This window comes from Egretta garzetta, unplaced genomic scaffold (genome assembly GCF_000687185.1).
Source record: "Egretta garzetta isolate BGI_Z169 unplaced genomic scaffold, ASM68718v1 scaffold433, whole genome shotgun sequence".
NCBI classification, from domain to species: domain Eukaryota; kingdom Metazoa; phylum Chordata; class Aves; order Pelecaniformes; family Ardeidae; genus Egretta; species Egretta garzetta.
The window spans coordinates 48,550-74,963 of NW_009259253.1; the positions used below are offsets into that span (position 1 = coordinate 48,550).

At 39.2% G+C, this 26,414-nt stretch overlaps 1 protein-coding gene across 1 annotated transcript in view; it reads left to right on the forward strand.

The window, feature by feature from the left end:
- The window catches only part of LOC104123806 (adhesion G-protein coupled receptor V1-like), a gene marked incomplete at its 5' end in the record, with an annotated part of 78,427 nt that overhangs the window by 16,959 nt on the left and 35,054 nt on the right, over positions 1-26,414 (forward strand). The window contains 2 exons of the mRNA XM_035891696.1: positions 7,235-7,392; positions 22,825-22,946. Of these exons, the coding sequence (XP_035747589.1) occupies positions 7,235-7,392; positions 22,825-22,946 (280 nt within the window). The remainder of the gene's footprint in view (positions 1-7,234; positions 7,393-22,824; positions 22,947-26,414) is intronic.

Here is a 26,414-nt window from a genome sequence, read left to right on the forward strand (position 1 = left end):
CCCTACTTGTAGTTTGCCAAGATGTGTCCCTTCTCTTTAGAAAAAAACAAAACCAAAAAACAAACCCAAAGAAAACAAAACAAATCAATATTTTTCAGTCTTTCTGAGCTGAACATATTTGTAAGGCCTCTGGTAGCTTTCAAAGCTCTACTGTGAACTTTCTTCAATCAATTCATGTTTTTGTAAAGTGCTAAAACCAGACACAGCTTGCCACTGAGGTTTTGGTAATGCCGACTAGAGCAGAACGGTTACTTCATATGTGTTGCAACACATCCTGCTGTTCATACGTCCAAGTATGACATCTACCTCTTTGCAGAAGCATGAAGTTACGACTCACGTTCTGCTTAATGTGATCCACAGTAATTTCCAAACTCTTTTCTTCCAAATTAAGGCCTAGCCCCAGTGAGTGTGGTAGGTGTGCAGTAGGTTCTACAAATTTGCTTTCATTGTGCTGCATCCCACTGTGTAATTCATGTGTCGAAAGTTTCCAAGTGCATTAATAAACCAAACCTGCAACCTCATGAACGAATGAAATCAAATTTATCTGATGTAGTCTGTTGCCCAGAAAAGCATCTTGATTTTTCATTTTTGATTCTTCATGAGCTGAATGTTTTGTCATGTCTCATATTTGTTCGGTTAGATTTGTTCAACAGGCTGGTATGTCTGTTAGATCATGTTGTTACCCTTTCCGACCTTTGGAGCAATGTTAGTATATATCTAGTCATCTCAGATTTCCCCACGTGTTCCAAGACATACTGAAGAAGACTGTCAACAGACTAACTGTGTCCTCAGGTAAATTTTTCAGAATTCGTAGGTGAAACTTCTCAAGGAATCATGACTTTAAAATGTCCTTCAAGGTTGGACTCGATGATCTCAAAGGTCTTCTCCAGCCAAAGTGATTCTATGATTCTCTGATATTGTTCAACATCTTCGTGCAACAGAGGGGGTACAACATACATATGCCACACCAAGAAAGAGTTAAGTTTAGCACTGGGAAATGGTCTTTAGAGGTAATTGCCGTGGAGCACTGAAACAGGTTTCTTGGAGAGGTTGCGTGTTCTTTATCAGGCTAGACAGACATCAGGCAGTAAAGACGTAGGGTGTGGTATAGAGAAAAGCTTTTTTATGGAGAGAAAAGCTTTTTAGTTTTCAGCTAGTTAAAATTTCCTTTAGCAAAAGGTTCACATGGACAGCGGGTTATTTCTGACGGTACTTCAAAAATTCTTACTTGTGTTAAACCACACCGTGGCTGTACCCATGATACCATCACAGGCCAACATTTGCTGCCATGTTAGGTATCAAGGTGGCATCTGGTATACATGTAGTTGTTTTCTGGCTGGGTTGCAAACTTCCTATCTATGCAGCAAAGCTTAAAAAGCCTCAAAAAAAAAATGCTACACTGCTTTCCATTGCTCAGGGCAGCCATAAAGCACGTCAGATTGGGCCACTCCCTTTAAATGGGTTTTCCACTGAATTTTAATACGTTGTGTCCATGTTTTCATGGTGTTGTGTGGTCTATTGTTAGTGTATCTGGAAGACTGCATGAACTGGAATGAAGACTATGGGTCTAAACCCGCGTCCTGTTGGCACTGTAAATTTTTATATAGTCTTGTAGAAATCTCTAGAATCTTATCTACTCTAGAAACAGGAATTTCTCTGGTGTGAAAGTGGCTTGAATTTCTTCAGGAACTAGTGACTATCATCTCCAGTGTTACCCATTTTTAGCTCAGCATACTCTTCCTGACTGGTTTTCTTCACATCAGTTCATAGTAGCATAAACAATTATTTTAAAAAACCAGCACATATGAAAAAAAAATTTCTGCGTATTTCTTTCCCTGTCAGGGGAATGGAAAACAGAACACAGCACGAACATTAATCTTGCTGCTTAGTGAATCTATGGAAAATGAATACTGTTACAATATAAAACAAAAAAAGAGTGGAACTGTGTAATCTGTTCAGGCCTGAGAACTCATCAGGTTCAGGAGGCTTTGACACTGCAAAAGGTGACAGGATTATCTGCTCTGAGGGTATGCCCACCACTGACTCTTCCTCAAACAGTCTCTAAGCCCTGCATTTTATTGCATGCAGTTTTAAAGTAAATAAGCCTTATTTTTTGTTTGCTTTAAAACACTCTGCTTTAAAGCTCAGTGGCTGATGATCTGCATTGATTCGCTGCATTTATTCTACCAACCTGGTAAATGGCCATGTGCACAAAACATCAGCAATCCTGAATCATGTGTGTAGAGTCCATGGACCGGGGTCTCCAGCTTGATACTAAGGGAAATAAAATAGTACAGCATTACCTGGACACGTACTCCCTTGGTTTTGTACCTCACTGCCAAAAGCTGTGAAGGTATTTGATATAAAGAACAGCAGTGTTCCAAAACAAGCAGAAAGTTGGAAGAAAAGACCAGAAACAGCAGCACAAACTCCTGTAAGAATTATTGCACTAGGTGTAGGCCCACACAGGAGCAGTTTGTCAGCTGAAATTGTAAATGGACATATAGCAGAGAACTGAGCTTATTGGTGATTCTGGGATGCAATGCAAGAGATCGGATCTTCTCAAAAGGTTACACTTAACAGCTGTGTTAAAGCCCCAGACCTTCTGCCTATTAAAAACCTATAATATTTTCAAAAGAGGTTTGATTATCAAACTGTTAAGCTGCCCAAAACATCAAAAACAGGTAATAAATATCATCATCTAGGATGGTATCATAAAAGAAAGACATTTTAGGTTTTGGTATATTGCTTAGATACAGGTCATACACAATTTGCTGCAGAAAATTTGTCAGAATAACAACTTTTTAGCAAGTTCAAGGCCAGGTTGGATGGGGCTCTGAGCAACCTGATCTAGTTAATGGTGTCCCTGCTCACTGCAAGGAGAGTGGACTAGATGACCTCTAAAGGTCCCTTCCAACCCAAAATATTCTATGATTCCATGATTCTATGAAGTAATTATTTGGAAAAAAAAAAAGTTTCCATTGTCTGGCCTGCTCTGCACTTAGCAGAAAATTTTTCAGCATGTTTGAGAATAAACATGAAGTGCGAACTCAAGGGTAATGTAGCCTTCTTCCACAACCAAAACAAGATCTGCAACAGAGCAAGGTGCTTTTTATGAAAGCCCAGAGCTTGTGAACATCTTGTAGCGTATGTGGATCATAACCTAACCTGCATATTTTCAGTTTTTCGCATTATCTCACCTACTTTGTGAAGAATTTGCTGAGTAAGCATGATTAAATGATTCAATCTTTGGCTTTCGTTACTGGGTTTTTTTAGGTACACAGATTTCGTTCTCTAAATGGTTGTGATGAAATACAAATAAAAGTGCAAATTCATGGGTCTGACCTTTGCCTTTTACTTTCCTGATGTAACATGCACAATATGAGCATACTCACATGGTGCCACAACTCTCTGTTCTCTGCATCAGGCTGCCTGCCACCCAGCTGTGCTGAAGGCAAGGGAGAAGCTCAAGAGTTGTCAAGCTTTGTGCTCAGGATTAAATAGTAATAATGAAAATTAAAACAAATACTAAATTTTAAAATAACATCAACAACAGTAATAATAATAATAATCTAGATCCAGCTCTGGAGAGAAACTCACGTGACAAGTAAACATCAAAAGGTTAGCTGCCTGCTGACAAAACTAAAAGACAACACCAAATATTTTTTATTAGACCAACAGACTTGCAATTTTTTGTCAAACTTAACTTTTCATACTTTCAATATGCATTTGAAGGAGATTGTCCTTGGAATTCAAGACATGGCAATAAAGGAACAAAATTGTCTATAGCACATTGAGCTATTTTAAATCTTTCTTGCTTAGAAGGGAAAAAAATATGCAAGTTCTTTCATTGAATACCTTCCTGAATTTTTTCAATAGTCCTTATTTCCTTAGCAATGTTGCTTGGTTGTTTGGGGTTTGTTTGGGTTTTTTTCCTTTTTTAATATTAATTCTGTAATTGTGTTAACAAATAGGTCCAGTATACATCATGTCAGTTATTTTCTCTTTTTCCTTTAAAAATACTAAGAAAAATAAAAGAGGGCCTTCTGTATCTTCTGTAGCTAGAATCCCTCTCCAGAGTTCAGGAAATGTTATGGTTTAAAGATCAGAGAAGACTTTGCAAAGACACTTAAAGGGTCAGATAAACATGCTTAACCCCCTTGAGAAGAAAACAAGCCTAGCAATTCCTTTTTTTAGATTAGAAGGGGAAAAAAAAGCAAAGCCATGGTAATGCCCTGATTCTGGCTGGCCAGCAACTGAGGTCATTTTAGTCAATGAGTTGATTTAAATGCATATAGTTTTCTGAGTTTACACCTTTTCCAATGGGAAGATGGTATTCTCTGTTAATTCGCATGTCCTAATCAATCTGTGTTTGTTGTGTTTAAAAGTATCAATTTAGATTGAATGAACATCTGCAGTAGTTCTCAAAAGAGAAAAAAATGTTAGATATTAAAGCTATTTCTCATCATTCTAGTTCTTATTGCTTTGTAATGAAGGAAAAGACCTAATATAATTTCTGTATTTTTTTTCCAGTTTTAAAATGATTAACAAGTCATTATATACTAGCACAGAATTATACGTTGGAGAAGATACATACTAAAGAAAATTCTTTCTGAAATTATTTCTAGTCTCTTTCATAGAATTATATCAGACACAGACCTACACAGGGCTTTGGATAATGTGTTTAATGTTCTCATAAGCTGGGAAAAAAATTTGTAAGTTAGAAACATTTGAGAGGGAAGTAGAGTGCTGTTTATGGGAAAAGTGTCACCATGAGTAGGGTAGGGTATTGGGAGGCTACCAGAGGGTCTCTTGAAGATAATAAAAAGAAATTAGTTTAGCTAAGAGTAGTGGAAAAGAATCAGACAATGAATGGTACTGTCGAGGTTACTGGAGAAATTTATAATAATCAAAACAAAATCAGGGATCACAACAAAGTCAATGGTCAGAAAAAAGTGGTCAAAAGAGAACCAAAGATGGACCCTCCAGTCAGTTAACAATAGTCAAGAAGGGCAAGAGTGGAGAAAGCTTGGGAGCTAAGCAGTTGTCTTTTTGATGCTAGAAGAGATGTTAGCCAGTAGCAAAACTTCTCAAAACAGTCAGGAAAAAACCCAACAGGGCAGTCTGGTAATAGAAAGTGTTAATAGGAAGTCAAGGAAATTTTGTAATAAAATGACAGTCTCTGAAGAAACTAACAGTGTTTGATTTTTGTTGTCCCCATTGCACAAGGCATGTGTTTCAACTGGTAGCTGCATTTTATTTTTTTTTTTGCTATTACCAAGATTCAAAACAAACAAACCAAAAACCTTTTAGTTACTCACTCAAGAAAGAAATACAAAAATAACTTCATTATGCACATTGGGTCTTTCATGGGTTAAAGACTGTAAGTCTAGTGCCTGTTTAAAAAAAAAAAGCAACTTGCTTGAAGGCTATACTGCAAGAGATAATGCTCTTCTTTAAACAAGTAAGGTTTGTAATTATGTAGTTCATTCCAGTTTCCACATCAGTCCTTCTAGGCCTTTTTCTGTAGACTAGTTGTGGTCTGGAACACCAGCTTAGCTGAAGTTTTGGGACATTTTTCTTCTGTTCCCATCCAATGCTAGGAATACGAGACACACAGTAGTTCCATGCAACAAACTCGTCATGGTAATGGAATAATAAATGTGTGCCCCTAGTGTCAAGTATAATAAATATTTTCATTTGGTCCCTATAGTGATATCGCCTATGATTTCCAGCATAACAGATATCTTTCAACATATATCATCACACTACTATATGTGAATAAAACTTACAGGAAGTAATAGCTGTTGTTGAATTGCCACCATTGCTTTCAAGAAAAAAAATCCAAAGTAAGCTTCCCTGTTGCTTGCTTACATGATCAGTGGTGCTTTCAGGTGGTAGCTCAGCTTGGTGTCTGACTGAGCCTGTACCTTCTGAAGAGAATTGTAGAAGGTATCTAGATTCTGCTGGAAATGATTTTGGGATTCACTGAGTGTGCCTGACCGATGCTCTGAAAGAGCTGGCACAGAATGGAATCCCAGAACCTTGCAGGACTTTCTGGACAGAGCACGCATGTCCACCTAAGAGAACCCAGAATGTATACCAGGTATACCAGTGAAACGTGTACTCAGGCTCCTCTCAGATGTATATTATACCAGCAGTGACTCTAAGCTCATTTAGCAGCGCTAACCTGACAAGCAGACGGGCTGGGTAAGTTACACCCTCTTAACAGGGCTAGCAGTGACCACATACTCTCTAGACATACTGACTCCTGAGCCGTCCCTTGGGCTGCTCCTTCGTGCGTCATCTCCAGAGTAGGTCAGTGGCAGTAAAGCACATACTGACCTCAAGGGAGTTCACAGAAAACCCTGAGAGCTCCCTTCAGCTATCATCTGCATATCCTTCAAGTCATCGTCATATATGTGCAACTTGATTATTTTTCAGGAATAGCTCATATTCCTGTGACAGCTTTATAAATAATTATAACTTTAATAATGGAAAGGGTAAGGAGAGACAGGACGATTTAAAAAAAAAAAGGGAGGGAGCAAGCACTTGGCTTCAGTGTGCAAATGACATATGATTTCCAACAACTTGAAGAGGAATAGTTATCTTGCCTTTAAGACTTGTTCATTTACTTAAAAAAATTTATATCTCAAAATTTAATTTGCGGTTTCAGAAGCTAAGTATAGAAAGTTACATAATGCCCTTTTAGACTTTGATGACTAACAGTGATCACATTAAATGAATATAGCATGCATGGAGTTTGTTAAAATATAATTTGTTCCATTGCAACAGTTTAAATTTCTTCAATGCTGGTTAGGCTGAAATATAACATGCATAATTTTAAGGTGCAAATATTTTATTCCCTGACATATAATAAGGAAATAAGAACAAAAAGAACCCAGTGCATCCTATCAAGGTTACTCTGGGAAGAGGCTTAAAGAATTTGTGGTTTGTAAAGCATACCCTTTTTCAAAAATGTTTGGTTTTGACATTTTGCTTATGACTGTTCAAGGTATCTTTTATGTTTATAAACAGCTTTTTTTTTTTCATTTTTTCCATCAGGTGCTTCATTCCAAATGCCTATGCTGCTCTCTTTACTGCTGCTCTGGTGCCATTAATGTGCTTGGTTGTGGTTTTTGTGGTGTTCATCCACGCCTACCAGGTGACCCCACAGTGGAAAGCGTACGATTTATGTTTATAAACAGCTTTTTTTTTTCATTTTTTCCATCAGGTGCTTCATTCCAAATGCCTATGCTGCTCTCTTTACTGCTGCTCTGGTGCCATTAATGTGCTTGGTTGTGGTTTTTGTGGTGTTCATCCACGCCTACCAGGTGACCCCACAGTGGAAAGCGTACGACGATATTTTCAGAGGAAGAACAAATGCTGCAGGTACGATTCATGGGCTACCCCTATGCAAACAAGTTGGACATTCAGAACAGTACTGACGGTTCTCGCCAGTTCAGAAAACCCCACTAGAAACCACAGTTCGATAGACACCTACACGCTTGTTTAAGATTAAGCATGCCAGTGGCCTCTTTGAAGTCTGTCGGAGTACTTTAATGGTGGAAGTTATGCAGATGCTTAACTGTCTTACGGGGATAAAAGTGTGCTAAACCTAAATCAAGGAATTAGTGTCACTGGTTATGTCTAGTCCAGTAAAGAGAACAGCAACAAGACACAGCACCACCCTATCTGGAGCACTGTGTCCCCACGCCTGGTTTTGGCTGGGGGTACGGATCAGCCCTGTCCCGGGGGGGCTGGGGCTGCTCGAGGGCGGTGATTGCAGGGGTGCAGGGCAGTGATTACATCTGAACCCACGCTGTGCTCCTCTGCTCGGCCCCAGGTGACAGGCACAGCTCCTTGCCCTTCTGGTTTGCAATGTATGTGTTGGCTGCACAGGCATGCGCCGGCTGCGTGTTGGAGTATTTGGAGTTAATGCCTCTGTTTTGAAATTTCCCAGCACTACTCGCAACTGAAACATGCTTGAAAGAAAAGACCTGTCTCGTGCAAAACAGGAAGTATCGGTCGGTCTCCTCTGTCAGAACAATTCAAATGCAATAATGTTCCCAAAATAAAGTTGCAGCCGTTTAGGCCAATGCCATAATAATAGGACATTCTGTGGGAAGCTTAGAATAATTATTTTGTTTTCATGGTGTTTTGAGAAAAAAAAAATCTGAGTTTTATAAACAAGTGCAAATATACAGATTTTTAATAGAAGTGTATCTATTTTCTCCCTGACTGCATGAAACCAGTTAGATTTTATGAACTTGTGAAAGATTCTTGAATAGTTTTTCCCAATTCATTAGATAAATATCATCTGAACTTAAAAGGGAAAGTGGATTATTATTAAAAAATTCCATTCAGTAGTCCAGTGCTTGTAACTGTTCATATTTATAAAGAGCAGCAGTCTTGTTCAAATGCTCCAATTTCCAGTGATAATTGTATTATGAAATGAGAGGTTGTGGGTTTTTTGAACATTTGGGTTATAAAAATATATTCCTTTAATGAGAAAATGAAAATAAATATTAAATATTTGTTATCTGGATATTTCTTCAAATATTAATTTCTTTCTTAGAGACGAAATGTCAGCTTGACTAAGAGCTATATGAATTTGGATAAGGTCTGATAAACACAGCTTATAAGTATGATACTCAAGACCTTGCTTGCCCTTTACTCTTTCATTTCTTTCAGATATGAGAGGGACTGCCTGGAGCAATCACAAAGGTGGCTCCGTATTCAGTCTTGAATAATACACTTTATTTATTTATAAATAACTTTTTTTTCGTATCCCTGAAGATGGAGATTCCATATTCATATGTTAAAGGCTAAGGCTTGTCTCAGAGCAGTTAAACCAAAGAAAAAAAACCCTGAATACTGAAACAATACCATAAAGAATGTTGGCATGCAAAATGGCAGAAATTACTAATAGGAGTAGTAATAATAGTGTTGAAACAAAACTCTGATTTCACACAGGATTCAGGGTGGGTTTTTTTCTCTGGTAGAGTCCAGAAAATGTTATAAATAATGCTGAGGTCTCAGAAGAAAAGAAAAAAAAGAAAATCAGGAAGAGAGACATTCAGTAACATGTCAATAATGGTATGGGGTTTTTTTAAAGCAGCTTGTAACTTTTACTACTTGTGCACCTTCACAGCAACCAGATGCTTTGCTACCACAGGGCTTTTGCAAGCACAAATGAAAGTACCTCACGCAGGGTGGGTGAGAGTAAGTTGGAGAGAGGCTGTTTGAGAGAAGAAAAATAGCTGCCTGGTGAAGCTTATGGTGCCTGTGGTTGTGTAAGGGCTCTCTGTGTAGCTGTGTTTATAGTGTCAGCTTCCAGAAAGAAAGGCTGGTGATTTCTCTAGTTGGTAATCTTGCCTATAACTATGTAACATTGTATTTACTGTTGAAAAAAGGCCTCTGGCTTTCTGCCTGAATATTTCTCTCCTGAAATGTGAGATAGTGGTAGTATATTTACATTATTTTTAATATTTTATGGGTATATTGTGCTTTTAAAGACACTCAAAGGCAGTTTGCAGTGATAAGACCTATTACCACTTTTAAATTTTGAAACTTGCCATATGACTTTGTCTTTGGAGAAGGTCACTCCACCGACTCCACATTCTTACAAACTCAGTGGGACCTGCTCCTGCTTCAGTGCTGTTATTGCAACCACCACAGGGGATGCTGTGGGAAACACCATTTTTCATAACGGCAAAGTTACCTGCTGTCAGCGCCATGATGATATCTTGCTTCTGCAAAAGAGAGAGGGTCCTGGATCACACCTGCACCATGTTCTAGTACACCAGCCATGTTCTGGCTTCAGTGCGACTTACGAGGTCCTATGGGGTAGGGAGGTCTTTTAGCAGCGTTGCCTCGTTTTGTTGCACAGGCACCCATTATTCTGCTGTTTGGTTACAGCACTAAATATGCCAAGGTTTCTCTCTGTTTCATCCAAAACCAGAGGAAAAGTGGAGCTACCAAGCAACAGTGGTCTATGTGTAGTGTCTTATTCTGGCTTGTCTCTGGCTCTCATCCTCCCTGTTTGGTCACCCACAACAATGAATTCCTATGGCAAAAAAACCTTTCCCAGCCTCCAGCCTGAGGTTCAGTTCCCTAACTTCCGCACTTTGAGCAGTGCAATAAGTAATGGAAAAACAAAAATAAAAATTAAAATTAAAAAAAAAAAATCACTGCTTTGGAAAACTGTCTGCTCTCCTTTAGCTACCTTCTCTAGAAAGAGAATAAAATTCTGGGTGAATGACACTGTAAACAATTCTGACATATCGAGTGTAGAAAGCTGTAAACATAGACAAAAATATTTTTAAATATTCTTTTACTTTCACTGGTGGTTGTGGACACTTGTTCATTTCAATGCCAGAGAGCAAAGAGTATTGCAAGGAAAAGTGACATATGGAGACATGTAATTATAATTTATGGATACATATTCATACAAACACCTATTTGCATGTGAATATTTGAACTAGTATTTATTCCCCTTCTGGGAGTCATTCAGTTAGAAGACAGTTAAAATTGCAGTGTGATACAGATGACCCCATGTGGATTTTGTAATAATTCATGCAAAACACTACTGAATACTGTAAATAAAAATAAAATAGCAAGGTCACTGGCTTGCATATTACAATAAAACAGAAGAAGGGTTAGATAGAGAGATGTGAAAGAAAAAAAATTGTTATCTGGCTTCTTAGTGTGCATTCTTTAGGTCATTTCATAGATAGTAGGAAAAGTCTCTTAAACTATAGCTGATAATTCTAAAGTTCCATATTTGAGATCTCTAGTTAAGGAAGGCTATTAATAACTTTAAGAGATATTTAATAGGAATAGAAACAGTAAAATTTATCCTCATTTGTAGGGTATACTGTTTGGGGTTTTTTTTAAATAAATTGAATATGGAAGTGGCTAAGCTAAAACTTGAGTCAAAAATTTTTCTTACTCTCTTTTCTCCTATTGTTGGAACACTCTGAAAGTTACCTTGCTAAGAAGGTTCACCTTGAACTATCCAGAATCACAGAAACATAGAATGGTTTGGGTTGGAAGGGACCTTTAAATATCGTCTTGTCCATCCCCCCTGCCATGGGCAAAGACATCTTCCACTAGATCATATCACTTAAAGCCCTGTCCAACCTGACCTTGAACACTTCCAGAGATGGGACATTCACAATTTCTGTGGGCAACCTGTTCTAGTGTTTCACCACCATGATCATAAAAAATATCTTCCTTAGATCAGTTCTAAATCTACCCTCTTTCAGTTTAAAACTATTGCCCCTTGTCCTGTCACTACAGTCCTTGGTAAAAAGTCCATTTGTCTTGTTCTGGGGAGCCCAGAACTGGATGCAATGCTCCAGGTGAGGTCTTTCAAGGGCAGAGTCGAGGGCTGTAATCATCTCCCCTGACCTTCTGGCCACACTTCTTGTCATGCAGGCCAGGATACAATTGGCTTTCTGGGATGCAAGTCCGCATTGGGCTACAAAAATGATCCAAGGGCTGGAGCCCCTCTGCTCTGAGGCCAGGCTGGGAGAGTTGGGGGTGTTCAGCCTGGAGAAGAGAAGGCTGCGGGCAGAGCTGAGTGTGGCCAGTCAGGGCTTCAAGGGGGCCCAGAGGAAAGGGGGGGACAAGCTTTTTAGTAGGGCCAGCTGTGACAGGACAAGGGGTAATTGTTTTAAACTAAACCAGGGTAGATTTAGACTGGATCTAAGGCAGAAATTCTTTCCAGTGAGGGTGGTGAAACCCTGGCAGGGGTTGCCCCGAGAGGGGGTGGAGGCCCCATCCCTGGGAACATTCCAAGGCCAGGTTGGACGGGGCTGTGAGCAACCTGATGTGGTTCAAGGTGTCCCTGCTCACTGCAGGGGGGGTCGACTAGATGACCTCTAGGGGTCCCTTCCAACACAAAATATTCTATGATTCTATGATTGTTGGCTCATATCCAGTTTTTCCTTTGCCAACAAATGCAAGTCCTTCTCTACAGGGCTGTTCACAATTCTTCACCTCCCCAGTCTCTACTGGTGATTCCCCCCATCCTGGGTGCAGGACCTTGCACTTGGCCTCGTTGAATTTCATGAGGCTGACATAGGCCCACTTCTCCAGGCTGTCAAGGTCTCTCTCGATAGCACCCCCTCCCTCAAGCATATCAACTACACCACTCGGCTTGGACCCCTGAAGGACACCACTTGTCACTGATCTACATTTGGACACTGAGCCATTGACTGCAGTTCTTTGTGGCCATCCAGCTGATTCCTTATCCCTCAAGTATTCCATCCATCAAACCCATATCTCGCCAATTTAGAGACAAGGATGTTGAGTGGGACCATGTCAAAGGCCTTAGAGAAGATAGATGACATCTGTTGCTCTTCCCTTATTTAACAACACAGTCACTCCATCACAGAGTGCCACCAGATTAGTCTTCTATAACTATTAGAATAAATTCTGTCTGATGTAGTAAAACACCTTCCTGAACTTCAGTAACAGTACTGTGTTTACTATTTTGTTCTGTCTATATGAGCAGAGAGTTTGTTGTTACCCATACTAAATCTTCCTGAACTTCAGTAACAGTACTATTTTGTTCTGTCTGTATGAGCAGAGAGTTTGTTGTTACCCATACTAAAGGGGACTCCCATGTATTTTGGTTACTAAGAGCAGGTTAACAATGCAGGGTTTCACCATACATATCTAAGAGAAAAAAATTTGCTCCTTGGTAACTGCAAAAAGCATCTGTTTGTACACGGTTAAATAGTTTCTTGGAAAACTATAGGATATAATTAAGGTTTTTTACATATATTTATATACAGATTTTAATTTATTAGTTGTGTCTCCTTTTTTGTCATGCATGTATTCGTCCTAGCCCTCTAGATTTATCCTGGGTACTCTTAAGTCATATCTCTCATACCCTATTCTTGCAGTTTCTAGGCTTTCAAGAATATATCATGGCCCAAGGACAGCCAGCCCAGCAAAATTCTGCTTTTACTTATCGTTGTCAGTTCCTTTGGTGGTGTTCTATGATCTTCCCAGAGACCTTATCATACACTTTTCTTATGTCTGGAATATTGCTGTAAAACCATATGATTAACACAAGGTTGTAATGGAGAATAAGCGCAAATAAATAGAATTTGCCAACTCCTAATTGAAGCAATATGGTCACTTCTCATTGCCCTGTCTGGAACACCAAATGTGTGAGGTTGCCTTCACACTCTTTTTCACTGCTCCAGAATTGCTCTGTTACTAGTCGTGTTGTTTTACATGGTGATCAATAAATCTTGATTAGGTCAGGGAATTGTCCTCAACAGTAGAAGGCTAGAAGAAAGGGCAGTGGGAGAGTCAAGCATTAATTATCTCTTAGAGCAGGCAGCTCTTCCTTCTCAAAAGCGAGTGTTGGAAAATAGTGAAATCAGTGAAAGCTGATTTACAAAGAATGTCAATTCTGCCTCTAGTATACTCTTTCAAAGACATGCATTGAGTTTGCTAGAAAAGAGACTTCAGCTTGAACTGATGCAGTTTGCCAGCCTTTCAGCCAACATGTTCTGTTGACTGATTATTCTGCTATATATAGAAACTAACTTCTCAAAAGTTAGCCTTGACAGGAGCCAAGTCAGAAGCATGCATTGGATAAACAGCCTCTGGGTGAGCTAATATTTAAGTTTGCAGCAAGAAACACTGTTTTTGAAGGAAATCAGGTGGTATAAAGCAGGATGGTTGCATTTGGCTGAAATAACAGAAGGTTAAAATAAGCATATATGACTGTTTTCTCTTGACTGTCCCAATATGCAAATATAGAAATTAGAAATAAATCAGACAGCAATCCAATATACATAATTTTATTTTCCAACTGTTTGGAAGGTTTGATAACCTTTTGTAATTTCACAAAAAGATTTGAAAAAATTGAATTGAAAAATTGCCTGCATTTTTTTTTCTAATAATACCTTTGTGAAGAGCTGACCTCCATTTATTGATCAACATGCAGTGGCATAATTTTCACAATTATGGAGTAGAACTTACCTGATTCAGATATCATCATTGTAAATGTGCAAGAATTTAATGATTAAAACTTTATGTTGCCAAAACAGAACTTCATGGAGAACGCCTTAGATATTTAGTTGTAAAATTTTAACTACCTTCTCACATCTTTCTTCATATAAATGTCTTTAATATTTTTATTGTCTTAGCAGTATGCAATTCCTGGTCATGACAGAACATGTTGGATGGTCGACCTATATCTACTACCATCTCAAGAAACAAATAAGCCACATGAAATGCAAGTGCAGGACATTCCAGCCATGCTTCTGTGCTCAGGAAACAATCCTGAGAATGGGGCTTTTGATTCTAAGTGAGAATCCGTATCTAAACCTGTAGTTACATGTCTTCCTTATCCTGTGAGGTATATGCTAAAATCTTTATCTCGAATTAGAAGTTACATATTATGTATCTAAGATAATCGAAGGAACAGTGAATTGCAGGAGTACTTTCATCTTGAGATGACAATATACATCTAGAAATCGAGAACCAGATGTTGGCTACCTCTGAGCTAAGAGCTATGTACATTACTCACAATATTCATCAGAGTCACACATTAGATATAGTATTTTGGTCTTCATGGTGCCTCAGGGGCTTTTCTTTTTTTTGTGATTAGGAGAAAAACAAATCTTTGCCTCTCAGATTTTTACAAATACAGTTAAGACAAAATGCACAAGCATAATTATAAACTGAAATAAAGAACAAAGATCTGAATAAGATAATAATTTAAATGCATCATCTGCACTCATGTAATTTAGATTGTTTGCACAGTGCTTCACATGCCCAAATTAGATTTCTTCCTTCAAAGAAAACTGCAGAAGCAAGTTAATTTGCATGATTTATGCCTGCACAGTTGCGAATTTAGCACTCATTTACTATTTTGCATACTTCTAAATAATTTTATTATATGGAGATAAGTAGGTTCAACTTTTTCTTTCTTTTTTGATTTGTTGTTGTTCTGGGATTTGCCGTGTTCCCTGCATAACAGTAGTAGCATAAGCTATAATAAGATGCCTGCTCTGTCATCTGATTATACCATAAAGTGTCTCAAAGATGTATGAGAAAGTTTGCCAAAAAACAGGTTTAGTGGGAAGGTTAGAGAGGCCAATCTCACAGAATCATAGAATGTTTTGGGTGGGAAGGGACCCCCAGAGATCACCCAGCCCAACCCCCCTGCAGGAGCAGGGACACCTTGAACCACATCAGGTTGCTCACAGCCCCGGCCAACCTGGCCTGGAATGTTCCCAGGGATGGGGCCTCCCTTGAAGCCCTGACCGGCCGCACTCAGCTCTGCCCGCAGCCTTCTCTTCTCCAGGCTGAACACCCCCAACTCTCCCAGCCTGGCCTCAGAGCAGAGGGGCTCCAGCCCTCGGAGCATTTTAGTAGCCCTCCTCTGGCCCCGCTCCAACAGGTCCATGTCCTCCTTGTGCTGAGGGCTCCAGAGCTGGACGCAGGGCTCCAGGGGAGGTCTCCCCAGAGCAGAGCAGAGGGGCAGAATCACCATCTTCTATGTTTCTGTAGTAGTGATGTAGTCTTCACGCTTAATAGGAGGTGTGCTTTTCTTTTAGGAGGTACTTTTTAATTCAAATTCTTCCTTGCCACAGGTAGCAGTAGGTCAAAAATATAAATGAACAAAAAATCATATTTTAACAGGTTTTCTGCTTCCTGTTTTCACAAATTATCTATGAACAATTTTGCCCAGTTGAATTTCATGGTCATTTACCTACCAGCTTTCTAATCTCCGTATCAGCTACTGTTACATTCTGCACATCTAGGACATTCCTAATCTGGAATCAGAGATTTTGTCATGAGTCATGCTGGTGGTGGCAGTGGTATTTTCTCCTTTGAACTCTATGAAGAAATCTGTTAACTTCTTTTGGCCACAAAATCCTGTTACCAAGCTCCTTTTCTGCAGCAGTTGTCAAAAGCAATTGAAAACCGAGCCAGCAGGATTTCGAGCACTGTTATTCAAGCTTATTTAAAAAAAAAAAATTGTTTTTGTGGCATTTTCATAGTTCTGTTGCTAAGTTTAACCCATGACTTCTTAAGCAATAGTCTGTAAATGTTTTACCAATTTAGGTCTCCCACAAATCGGTGAAACTCCATGAAGCAATACATTCTCCACAATCATCTAGGAAAAAAATGTTTGCAAAGATTTTCAGGTTTTGCAGTAGGTCTTTATGTCTAGCCAAGAACAATTAAAAGCAATTAAAGTTGCATTATCAGTTTAACAACCTAAGGGGAAGACACATAGTAAATATTTATAGGTAAACCCAGAAGATCATTAAAGCTGTATTATTTAATTGCCTCTTTTATTTACTTTCCTATTTTTAGAAAAAAATTAAACACTTCAGGCAACAGAAAAAGACATAATATGGGCCAACACAGTGGTGGGAATACAAATATTTGGATACGTTATGAAAGCATAGTGTATTCTTTATTTTCCATAGTTAAATCATCTAGATGTTTGCTGCAAAGACACACCCAGCACCACACTTCAGAGTTTTCATATTATTTAATAATTTCCAGTTTTATTAATTTTTATTTGATTTAATATTTTTCACTGCTCGGACTCAATGTTCTGGAGAATTTTGTCTATAATATCAGGTATGGAAGGAAGGAAGAAAACCTTCAGGTAGTCTATCTGACACTTCTGTAATGAAACAGACTGAATATATAAAGTTAAGGAGTAGTTCTAACTCTACAGACAAAAAAGTAGAAAATTGGCAATTGCCGAATATGAAGTTTATTTTCTTTTGAATTACATGTCTGTTCTAGGAAGAAGATAATGTGTTATCTTCTGAAATATATAATGTAATTCAAACTGAAAAGTTACACTTTTTTCTGGATACCAATTGCAAAAGCATCCTCAGAACTCACCTGCTTGATTGAACGTGGTTTTCTCAAGGGACTAATCCTGGTATCAGGAATGCTGTTGGTTCGTTTAGATGCTAGGTTTTCTCTCTGCCACAGTGCTCCTCTATTGATGTTCCTAACTGTGACGTATAAGATATATACAAGAAGGCATTTTTAAAGAACCTTTTGCTATGCACCATGGGCAGTTGTTGACTGAAATGGTGCAGGAGGATTTCCGCTGCTGCTTCCCGCCCTGGTAAAACAGGTTGTGGCAGGCACCATCAAATTATTCTTTCGTAATCAGTAGACACTACAGAGAGATGGGAGAGGTTAGCCATGTGAATTGTCCCATCATTAGGTGAAATTACAATGACATATACGTACCCACCTCAATCTTCAACTTGCCATTAGGTGATCCATCAAAGTTGTGACAGTGGATCTCAATGGGGAACACTGCAAGGCTCCTCTTTGTCTTGCTCCTCTTCACAGCTGCTTCCACCTTTTTGTTCTTCGTTCCTCCTTGTCCTCCCAGCCTTGGACCACCAAGAGGCTGCATGGCTCTTCGTGCTGTCAGGTGCAGAGGTTGGCAGATATCTCCTTCCTCTGCTTTCCAAGATAGGTGTGCCCTATGTATGAAGGGAGTTTGTCTCCAGGATGCATTTGACACTGAAAAATTATTTCTCCCTTACCCTTTTTTTTCTCTGCACCATCTGAACCAGCACTGCTCAACTGGTAGAATCTATTCCAGGCCCCAGCTATCAATAAATTTTAGGCAGTCTCATCCTGTATTGTAAAATTTAGTATTTCTCAGCATTTTTCCAGTCCTTTCGGGCACATAGATGTGACAACCCATGGCAGTTCTCATTTCTGAAGAAGTAAACTTCTTTGTGGACCTCAGTAAGCTGCTGCAACTTGCCTAGGTTGCACACAAGCCTCATCATCAGATTATTTCTCTGTGTAAGTCAGTACAGGTGTCTTACAGTGGAAGATGAACTTAAAACTGTCACCATAGTCTTTCTTTGTGAGATTTTCTTCAAAAGTATAAAATTGGGGGGGGGGGGGCTATCTTGTTACAGATTTAAAACCACTGCAGGTGGAAGCATAGCTGTTTGGAAATGTTCTGGGTTTTTAGTTTCCTTCTACTCCTTGTTCTTGCTGCTGCTGTAAGGAAACCAAAAAACCAACGCAAGGCTGACAGCTGTTTCAGCTGAGCAATGTGGCATTTTGTTACCTGAATCTTCTGCTATTCCTATGGAGTTACTTGCTACTGGGTGCTCTGAATTATCAAAGTTCACCATAATTAGTTCAAGTTGAGTTTGTGGAAGAGAAGTCCTCTGAAGATGACTACATAGAAGGAAACTGTGTCTGGTTCAGGAAGCTCCTGAGTTGTAATTAGGAGAATTGCTGGGATAAGTACCAGATCTGACCACCTTTTTTGGCCCTTGTTGGGAGCAAGGCCAGATAAACTTTTGTTCATACCCAGTAAAGCTCCTTTTAGGTTCCCAGTGAGGTAAATAAATTTTTCCAGCTCTTCAATACTTTTCTTGGTTCATGAATTTTGTAATTAATCCAAACCTATCATGAAAATTTTGCAGCCCATCTTTCAAATTCTCACCAGCATAATTTTTATGTAAATCACTGGATGAAATCTTGTGTTTATGCTAAGGAGTTCCCTACTGCAGTAAAACTAGAGTTTTACCACCCATAAAAACTGATTACAATGTACCACAGGCCTCAGAATAGTAAGTGTCGCAGAAAAATAAATTTTCTAGATAAGTTAATAAGGAAAATATTCTTTTCTCAGCAATGGAAAAGCAGTGAGAAATATTAAGCACATTTAGTTGTTTTTTAAATTGAATGTATGTAATTCCACCTGGTCAAATACCAAGCTGGACTGTGGCAAGTTTTCAAACTCTAAAAACCTGCAACTAGAGCTGCATTTATCTGTACTGAGTCATCAACTCTGCCAATGTTCCTTAGGCTTGTAGATAGGGAAGAGGGGAGATATTTCAGGGAGAGGCATGAACAGTCAGAATGGTGATATATGCATACATAGATACATATATATATATTTAAGGAGTGGGTGGACTGATTGTTGCTTAAATAAACCCCTTCATCATTCCTAGTACTAAAAAAAAGTGTGATAATGGTGTAAAAATATGTGGACCAGCATGGTTTGAACAGAGCTGCTTGACAATGTCTTTCCTACATCACAGTGATGCTGAGCTGACGGCTCCGCGGCAATCTTTTGTCTACTAAGGTTTACCCAAGTGGTCTAAAGGCAACTGCTTGCACTTAGATTTAGAGCAAAATTCTCCGCAGTGAAGGTTCATCTGCCCAGAAATACCCTTTGAGTTTGCCTGTGAGGGGAGTGTTGGTTTTCTTTCCATATGAAGCAAACATCAGGACTGTTTTTACAAGCTTAAAAGACATTGTTGCTGATTTTCTGATATGTTTGTTTTAGTAATTGAGCTTTTGTTTGATTTAATACCACAAATTGTCTGATCAAAATGGGCGAAGGCAATTAAAATAGCTGGAACTAAATGCTGCTGAAGTTTCAACTCTTTATTAGCCCTTTACAATACTGATAATGAAGCAATTGTTACTGACAAAGATAAAAGCAGAATCATAACCTGCACAAACATTAAGCATCTGGCAAATAAGCAGATATCATCAAACCATCTTTATTTTTATAATGTATATATAAATTGACATGCTTGTACTGAGTGGCATTCATTACATGAACTTTTATCAGAATTGCTCAAGGTACTCTCCATAGAGACTTTGTTAGCTTCAGTGAGATTGATTCTGGTCTTATCCGTGGTAATTTTATTCTGGTGAGATGGCACCTAGTTTATCAAATTTCCCCCTCACACACACTTGAAGATAATAAAGTCAGATCACTGTACATCAAAAGTATATGATCTAGATATCGTATTGCTCCATTTCCTTCAGCTTTCTGCTAAGAGCAGAAATCATGGTGTTAATTTTTGGCATGTTCTACCACCTGCAGTTTGTCTTTCTGCAGTTTGCTTTCTTCTCCCGCCTGCCCCCCACCTGAGTCGAACCATATTGCAAAGTAATACAAAAGCCAAATTATTGTTCACTTTGATCTATGTACAACATTTAGAATTGTATGCTTTAGTGGTCATTAGTTGCCAGTCCATTATATGAGTTGAATTTCATAAGCAGCTAAAGTTTATTGCATGATTTTGCAATTTAAAGAAAAATATTATAGCATTCCATTAATACTTGTGCACAAATAAATTTATGAGTTGCTCTACAGATAATTACTGAATTTATCTTTAGAATTACATTTAGAAAAAGCAGCATTTTTTATGTATCTTTTCTAATTTTTTGTTCTGGTAAATCTTGTTATTATAACCTCAAAAACTTTGAGGTTGCCAGTTCTTTGCTGTGTTTTTGTGAACATTGTTAAGTACACACCTAACAAGTACTTGGACATGTACGCAATGTAGGATAAAGAGAGACATTCAGTGCTCTACTTCTTACTGTACTACCTGGTACTTTAGAGGGCTTTGCATTTTTAATTATTGTAAAAGCATTGTGGTGTTGGCCATGTATAGTAATAGCTGTTACAGAAAAGTTTGTTTCAACATATGTTGAGGCCACAAGGAATTTGTCCATTTTACACCAGTGCTTTGTGTGCAAGGGATACAAGTGCCTGTGGAGTGCAGCATGAGAAATATTTTGCATTTCCATTCTATTCATCTAACATAGTCAAGTTACTCCCAGACAAATAACAGGGGTACATAGCCTTTATCTTCTTCCCCTGATGCTCCTCTGGAAAATACACATGTATTATTGGTGTTATGTTATGGATCAGGGGTCCTTGGGAAGTCTCATACCTCTGACAAGTTTTGGCCAGACCTCACCTCACCACAGGAGAAGTGATTCAGGTGCTTAATGAGCACTGATTGTCATTTGAAATAACCAAGGTTATCCAGTCTGGCCTCTAGCTTTTTATTCATAAGAAATGGATCTTCCACAGGCCTTACGTTGTATGTACTGACCATGTACAGATCCTTTGGATCTCCTGTCACATGACATACATGGATCTAATGCCATTCTAAGGCACCAATACCCCCACCCACGATGCCTCCTCAAGTCCTACAGGAGGTCCCTAGACGCCTAGGGCTCACAGCACTGCATCCTTCCATCCTCTGGGAGCAAGCTTGCAATCCTGCTTGCACAGAAGTAGCGCTATTTACAAATGGCCAAACCGGAGAGGATTTATATCATGTCCTCAGACATAAGTGGCAGGATTGGAGTACCTTAACAAAGGTCAGAGCTGAGCTTTCAAACACCTTTACTTAGGGAGTCTGATTTTCTTAATGCTGTAACAGACTTTGTTATTTTCCAGTAAAAACAGGTAGGTTGGTTTGTTTTTTCCCCTGCAGAAAAAGTAAGGCCTTGTTAACTGCTCCAAAGAACCAAGTTAATTTTAATACTTTGGTTTTATTACCTCTAGTCCTAAGTTACATAGCATAATGTTAATTTTCATGTGTAACACGGTATCACATTATAATTCACCAAGGAAATACTTACTTTTGTTGAATGTTATGTCACACCATCAAACAGTCCAGGTTTGCACCCCAGGTTTTACTGAGCAGTATTACGCTTTAACAGGGGAAATTTCAGCAGCACAGTACCTGCTCACATTGTGCTTCGCTTCAAGTCATTCCCCTGTTTGTAAAAACATACACACGCATTTCTGCCAAAGCAATAGTTATGAACCTGAAGCAACTACTGCCAGCTTCGCTGGAGGGTAGTCTGGACTTTGGTTCTTGCCTGCATTCAGAAAGCACTTACTATTTAGAATCATAGAATCGTTTAGGTTGGAAAAGACCTTTAAGATCATCATGTCCAACCATTAAAGGTCCAGTACTAAAGGTCCAGTACTAAACAAAATGCCTAAGTGCTCCCAAACTGCCGTTTCTAGAACGATGTCCATCTCTGCTCTTTGCTGGTGCCGCATAACTAATGCGGAGCGGGGCAATGCCTGGCCGAGCACCTCTGCCCCTGCAGCCTCCAGGCCTGGGCAAACATGGACTTTGAAGTCTGCTGTGAATATGGTCAACACAGGGGGATGGCGTGGTGTACCTGGCCTTTAGCGATGGGAGTGGGTGTGGGTGAATGCTTACTTCTGCTTTCCTTTTTGCAAACTTTGTCCACGAAGGCATCTTCCTGCCAGCATTCCTTAAATCTTTTGTCTGGTAAATACAGTAGGGAACATAAAACGCAGCTGTATATATGTGTGTGCTTAAGGATGGATTCTGCACATGGTTTTGAAGGTGAACAAAGTTAACTTGTGCAAAATCTGTCTTTGGGGGGCTTCTCAACTGAGTGGAAGTTGTCACTTAAAGTATTATAGGGCCAGATGCCTCCTCATGTTCAGCTTGCAGTGAAAGTAACAACAAATCAGAGAATAAGCCATTCATATAATTTCTATATAATTGTATACGTTCCCAGAGCCACAGCAGTTTTTTGTACTGATAATGCTTTTTTTCTTTTCCCTTTCCTCTCAATTCTTGAAAATCTGTTTCCTCCCGAAATTTCCAGAGCTTTCCAAGAGCTCTCCTGTACTTCCCCCAAGGTCAATGTGTTTTCTGACTCTACATGTGCTCTTCCCACCAGCAAAGCACCCATGCCTGGTTTGCTGAGCTGGGCTGTGCCCCCCTGGCCCCTCCATCTCCCAGTTCCCCAGCTGGCCGTGCCCTTCTGCTGGTCTACTGGGCACAGGGTGGTCTCGAAAGCCCTGGGACCCCCACCCTGCCCTGGGGCAGGAGAAGGGCTGCCCATTGCTGGAGAATGCACTCCAAGGTTGGCCAGAGACAGCAAACTGTGTCCTGCGTCGGTAATGCTTTAAAAAGTGTTTTTCCCAGGCGGCACCGGCTGAAATGCTGTGTTTGTGGTTTTCAGAGATCCCCCTGGTCTTGTACCTCTTTGCCCTGATTTCTGTCACCTGGCTGTGGGGAGGGCTGCACATGGCTTACCGGCACCTCTGGATGCTAGTCTTCTTCATCATCTTCAACAGCCTGCAGGTAAGACCTGGTGCCTTTTCCTTCTTGCAGAGCTGGGGGTCATCTCCACCGCTCACGTCATGCTTGGCATTTCAGCTTCACCAGCGAAACAACATGCAGCAACACACTGTGGCAGGGTGGAAGCGTTAATTATGTCTTCTGTTTGTTTCTGAAATTAACATACAGACCGCACATTAAAGCAAGGGAGGCATTGTTTTGAAACAATAGCGGTATAATTGCATAGATTCAATTTCATAGCTGATACACTGGGAAAGAAAATTGCTTGCTTCTGTATGTAATATGTTACCAAGATAATTATGGCAGTAAAACTGAAATATCTTCAGCCTTTGCAAAAACACTGAGTATTTCAATTTTCTGTATCTGTTAATAAAAAAAACCCGCAAAGATTTTAAAATTATATAACCATAATATAATTTTTTTTTCATTACTAGGGGTGAGCCTCGAGGCTTAGCTTTTCTCATGCAGTACACATATTGGTAAAGCAAAGATCTTTTCATTGAAAAAAATCAAATATAGACTAGAGGTTGATTATTAGTCATAAAAAATGAAAATAGGCTTTTGCAGAATTTTACACATGCAAGTGCTTCCACTGGATTGCATTACACTGGATTCAATGTTATACTGCACATTGTGGAAATGTTTACAGAATGCATATATTGGCATATAGTGGCTCAGATTAGTTATGATGGTTCTTTTCTGTGAAGTTACATGAGCAGGTTTGCTCTGGTAATTGTCCACAAGCAAATTAAATTGCCTCTTGGTCAGGCAGCTGAGCCTTTTTTGCAGTCAGGCTGCCACAACTCTGCAGGGCTGGCAGCAGTGCCAAAGCACACTCCCTCCCTTTCCTCTCCCCCTGCAAAATCTCATGGTACAGGCAAACCCCCACGGTAGTTTTAGCACTACAACCGTAACCACTGCAGCTTTGTAGTGAGACTTAATGCACTGACATAAAGCATGAATGTGCACTGACGTGTATGTACATACATGTGATATGCATATGTATTTTTATATATCCTTCCTCACTGTCTCTCCACAAAGAATTTCTACCAGAATCTAGTCTGGGTTTGTATTACATAAATCCACCTTGGATACAAATTTTTGAAAAGGGTAATTCATTAAGATTGAGATTTTATGGCAGAGGTAAAACAGTGGCAGAGCACTGTAATATGCATGGATATTTGCTTTAAAACAAAATTACTTTCTTGCTAGTGCATATTTAGAGAAGAGGGATATATGTACTTTGTGAAAATTATCGTTCTTGGCCAGAGTGTTGACCCTTCTATGTAATTGCCAGACTAGACTTTGTATTAGTCTGCTTTATATAACTTGAAATTTCGTTTTATTCAAGCAAAGTTCAAAGCCATAGAATTTTTGTTATTTTAATTAGTGTTGTCAGTTTCAAGACACTAATTCACGCAATAGAATCAAGAAGTAAAAGAGGATGTTGAAAGCCTGCCATGTGAAATAGGAGACCCACAAGGTCTGTGGGGGATATATTGTACTAGCGGTCCCGTGTGATACCAGGTGATAAGGAAAACACAGACACGAAAGTATGCCTAGAATAATATCTAAGTTGTGACTGCTATGAGAGATGCACCGCTGAATGGCTCTGAAGTTAGGATTTTGTTTAGATCCAGCTAGAAGTGAGATGATACCAGAAACACTTGCTTTTCTCAATCTATGTGAACTTCTTCAGTTGGTTAAATTTGATGCTCTTTATGTGGTTTTATTTCCATTCATGCACTCTAAAATCTTTGAACTTTAGTAAGTATTTTGTTGTTGTTGTGTTATTGCCTATTCTTTGATTGTTGACTGATGACTTATCAGCATTGTTTGTCCATACAAAAGGTATATGGCCAGTAAGACCTGCCTAGCTAGTACATAACTCTTGCGTGCTTCTGCTGCAATGCTTTTATGGGTATTGTAATGTCAGAAATATTTCTACCATAATTCCATGCAACTGAAAGAATATATATTTCTGTATGTTTTTTTGGTACTCGAGTACCTGACATAAATAACATTCACTTTCAAGAGCTATACTGTCTCCTGCAGCAGTGTGGGGTCATGCGCAAAGGTGAAATACCCTCTCCTGGCCGGTGCATTCCTCAGCTTTCAGAGGCATGTCCCCAGTTGCATCTCCGCCCTCAGTTACAGAGCTGGGAAATACATATTCAGGAACTTTGTTTAAAACCTTCAGAGGAGCTAGGAAATGAAAAATTGAGAAATCAAATACTACAAGTTTCACCCGCTACTGTCTGGCTTGCCCTATGCCATTATTACTGCTGTGAGACTCCGTGGTGAGGCCAGACTGCCCGCATTGCCCTCCTGCCCATAATTCTTCCTTTAATTCTCCACCAATACAAGCAGGTGTTTCACCAATGGATATCATCCCTTTTGTATTGGGATCAATTAATCTGGCTTCTTGCACTTATGATAGATCACAATATCTGGGGAATAACTGTAGATGCCAACTGGCCTGCAGGAGATACCACAGCATCGCTATGACAGGCAAATTTCTATTCAACTTACATCGATATTGATCTTCCACATCAAAAAGAGAAATCTATTGGTTTTGTTATTCCTAGTACTCAAGAATCTGTAAAATCTCAAATATAAAATAAATGTTCCTTTATTGAAAGGAGATGCAATAATTTCAAATGTATATTCTCTTCCTGGTTAATATTTTGCATTAAAGCATGCAGGTCTGTAGCTCCAACTCTAACAGTAGTAAATAAAAACTTCTCCTTCTGGCTATGAAGAGCTCAATAACTTCACACTTCACATTTTAAAAACATTTTTTATCCTTTGTTGAAATTTTTGGACATAAAATATAAAAGGACGGTATCCACTACCTTTTATTCCTAGATACTGTAAATTACTTTTTAAAGCATAAAGCTGCCAAATATTTAGAAAGAAAAGATAACCTTTTCAGTGTTGGTTACCCTGAGAATGGTAAAAAAAATGGAGTAGCTCTTCCACAGCACTACAGTTTTTATATTTGTTTATGTGTTTTAATAGGTGATTGTCTTCAAAGCTTTGTAAATCTCTACAACAAAACAAGTTCAAAAAACATTTCCTGGAATGCCCCCACATTTTAAATAACCACCACATGTATATTGTTCTCCTGGTTTAAAGTCACCATTTATCTAATCAGGAAACAGAAAAACTGACATGTGATTCAGGTGACCAGAGATGCAGCATGAAATGAAAAACAGGGAAGGAACAAGGTGAAGAGTCTGTAAATTTCCTTAATCTATGCTTTCCACCAAATAACCATATACACCTAATTGTCTTAATGAGAGCAAATGTCAGATGCAAACTGTTTGTATAGAAAAAAAATTATGTATAGCGAAAACTGAATACTGGAAAAATGAAGGTTTTGCGGTAAGCAGGTATAGCTTTACTCAGCTTCTGCCAACCACAGTCCCACCGCCGAGGGGCTGGTCCTGGGGAGCACACGCTCCCAGC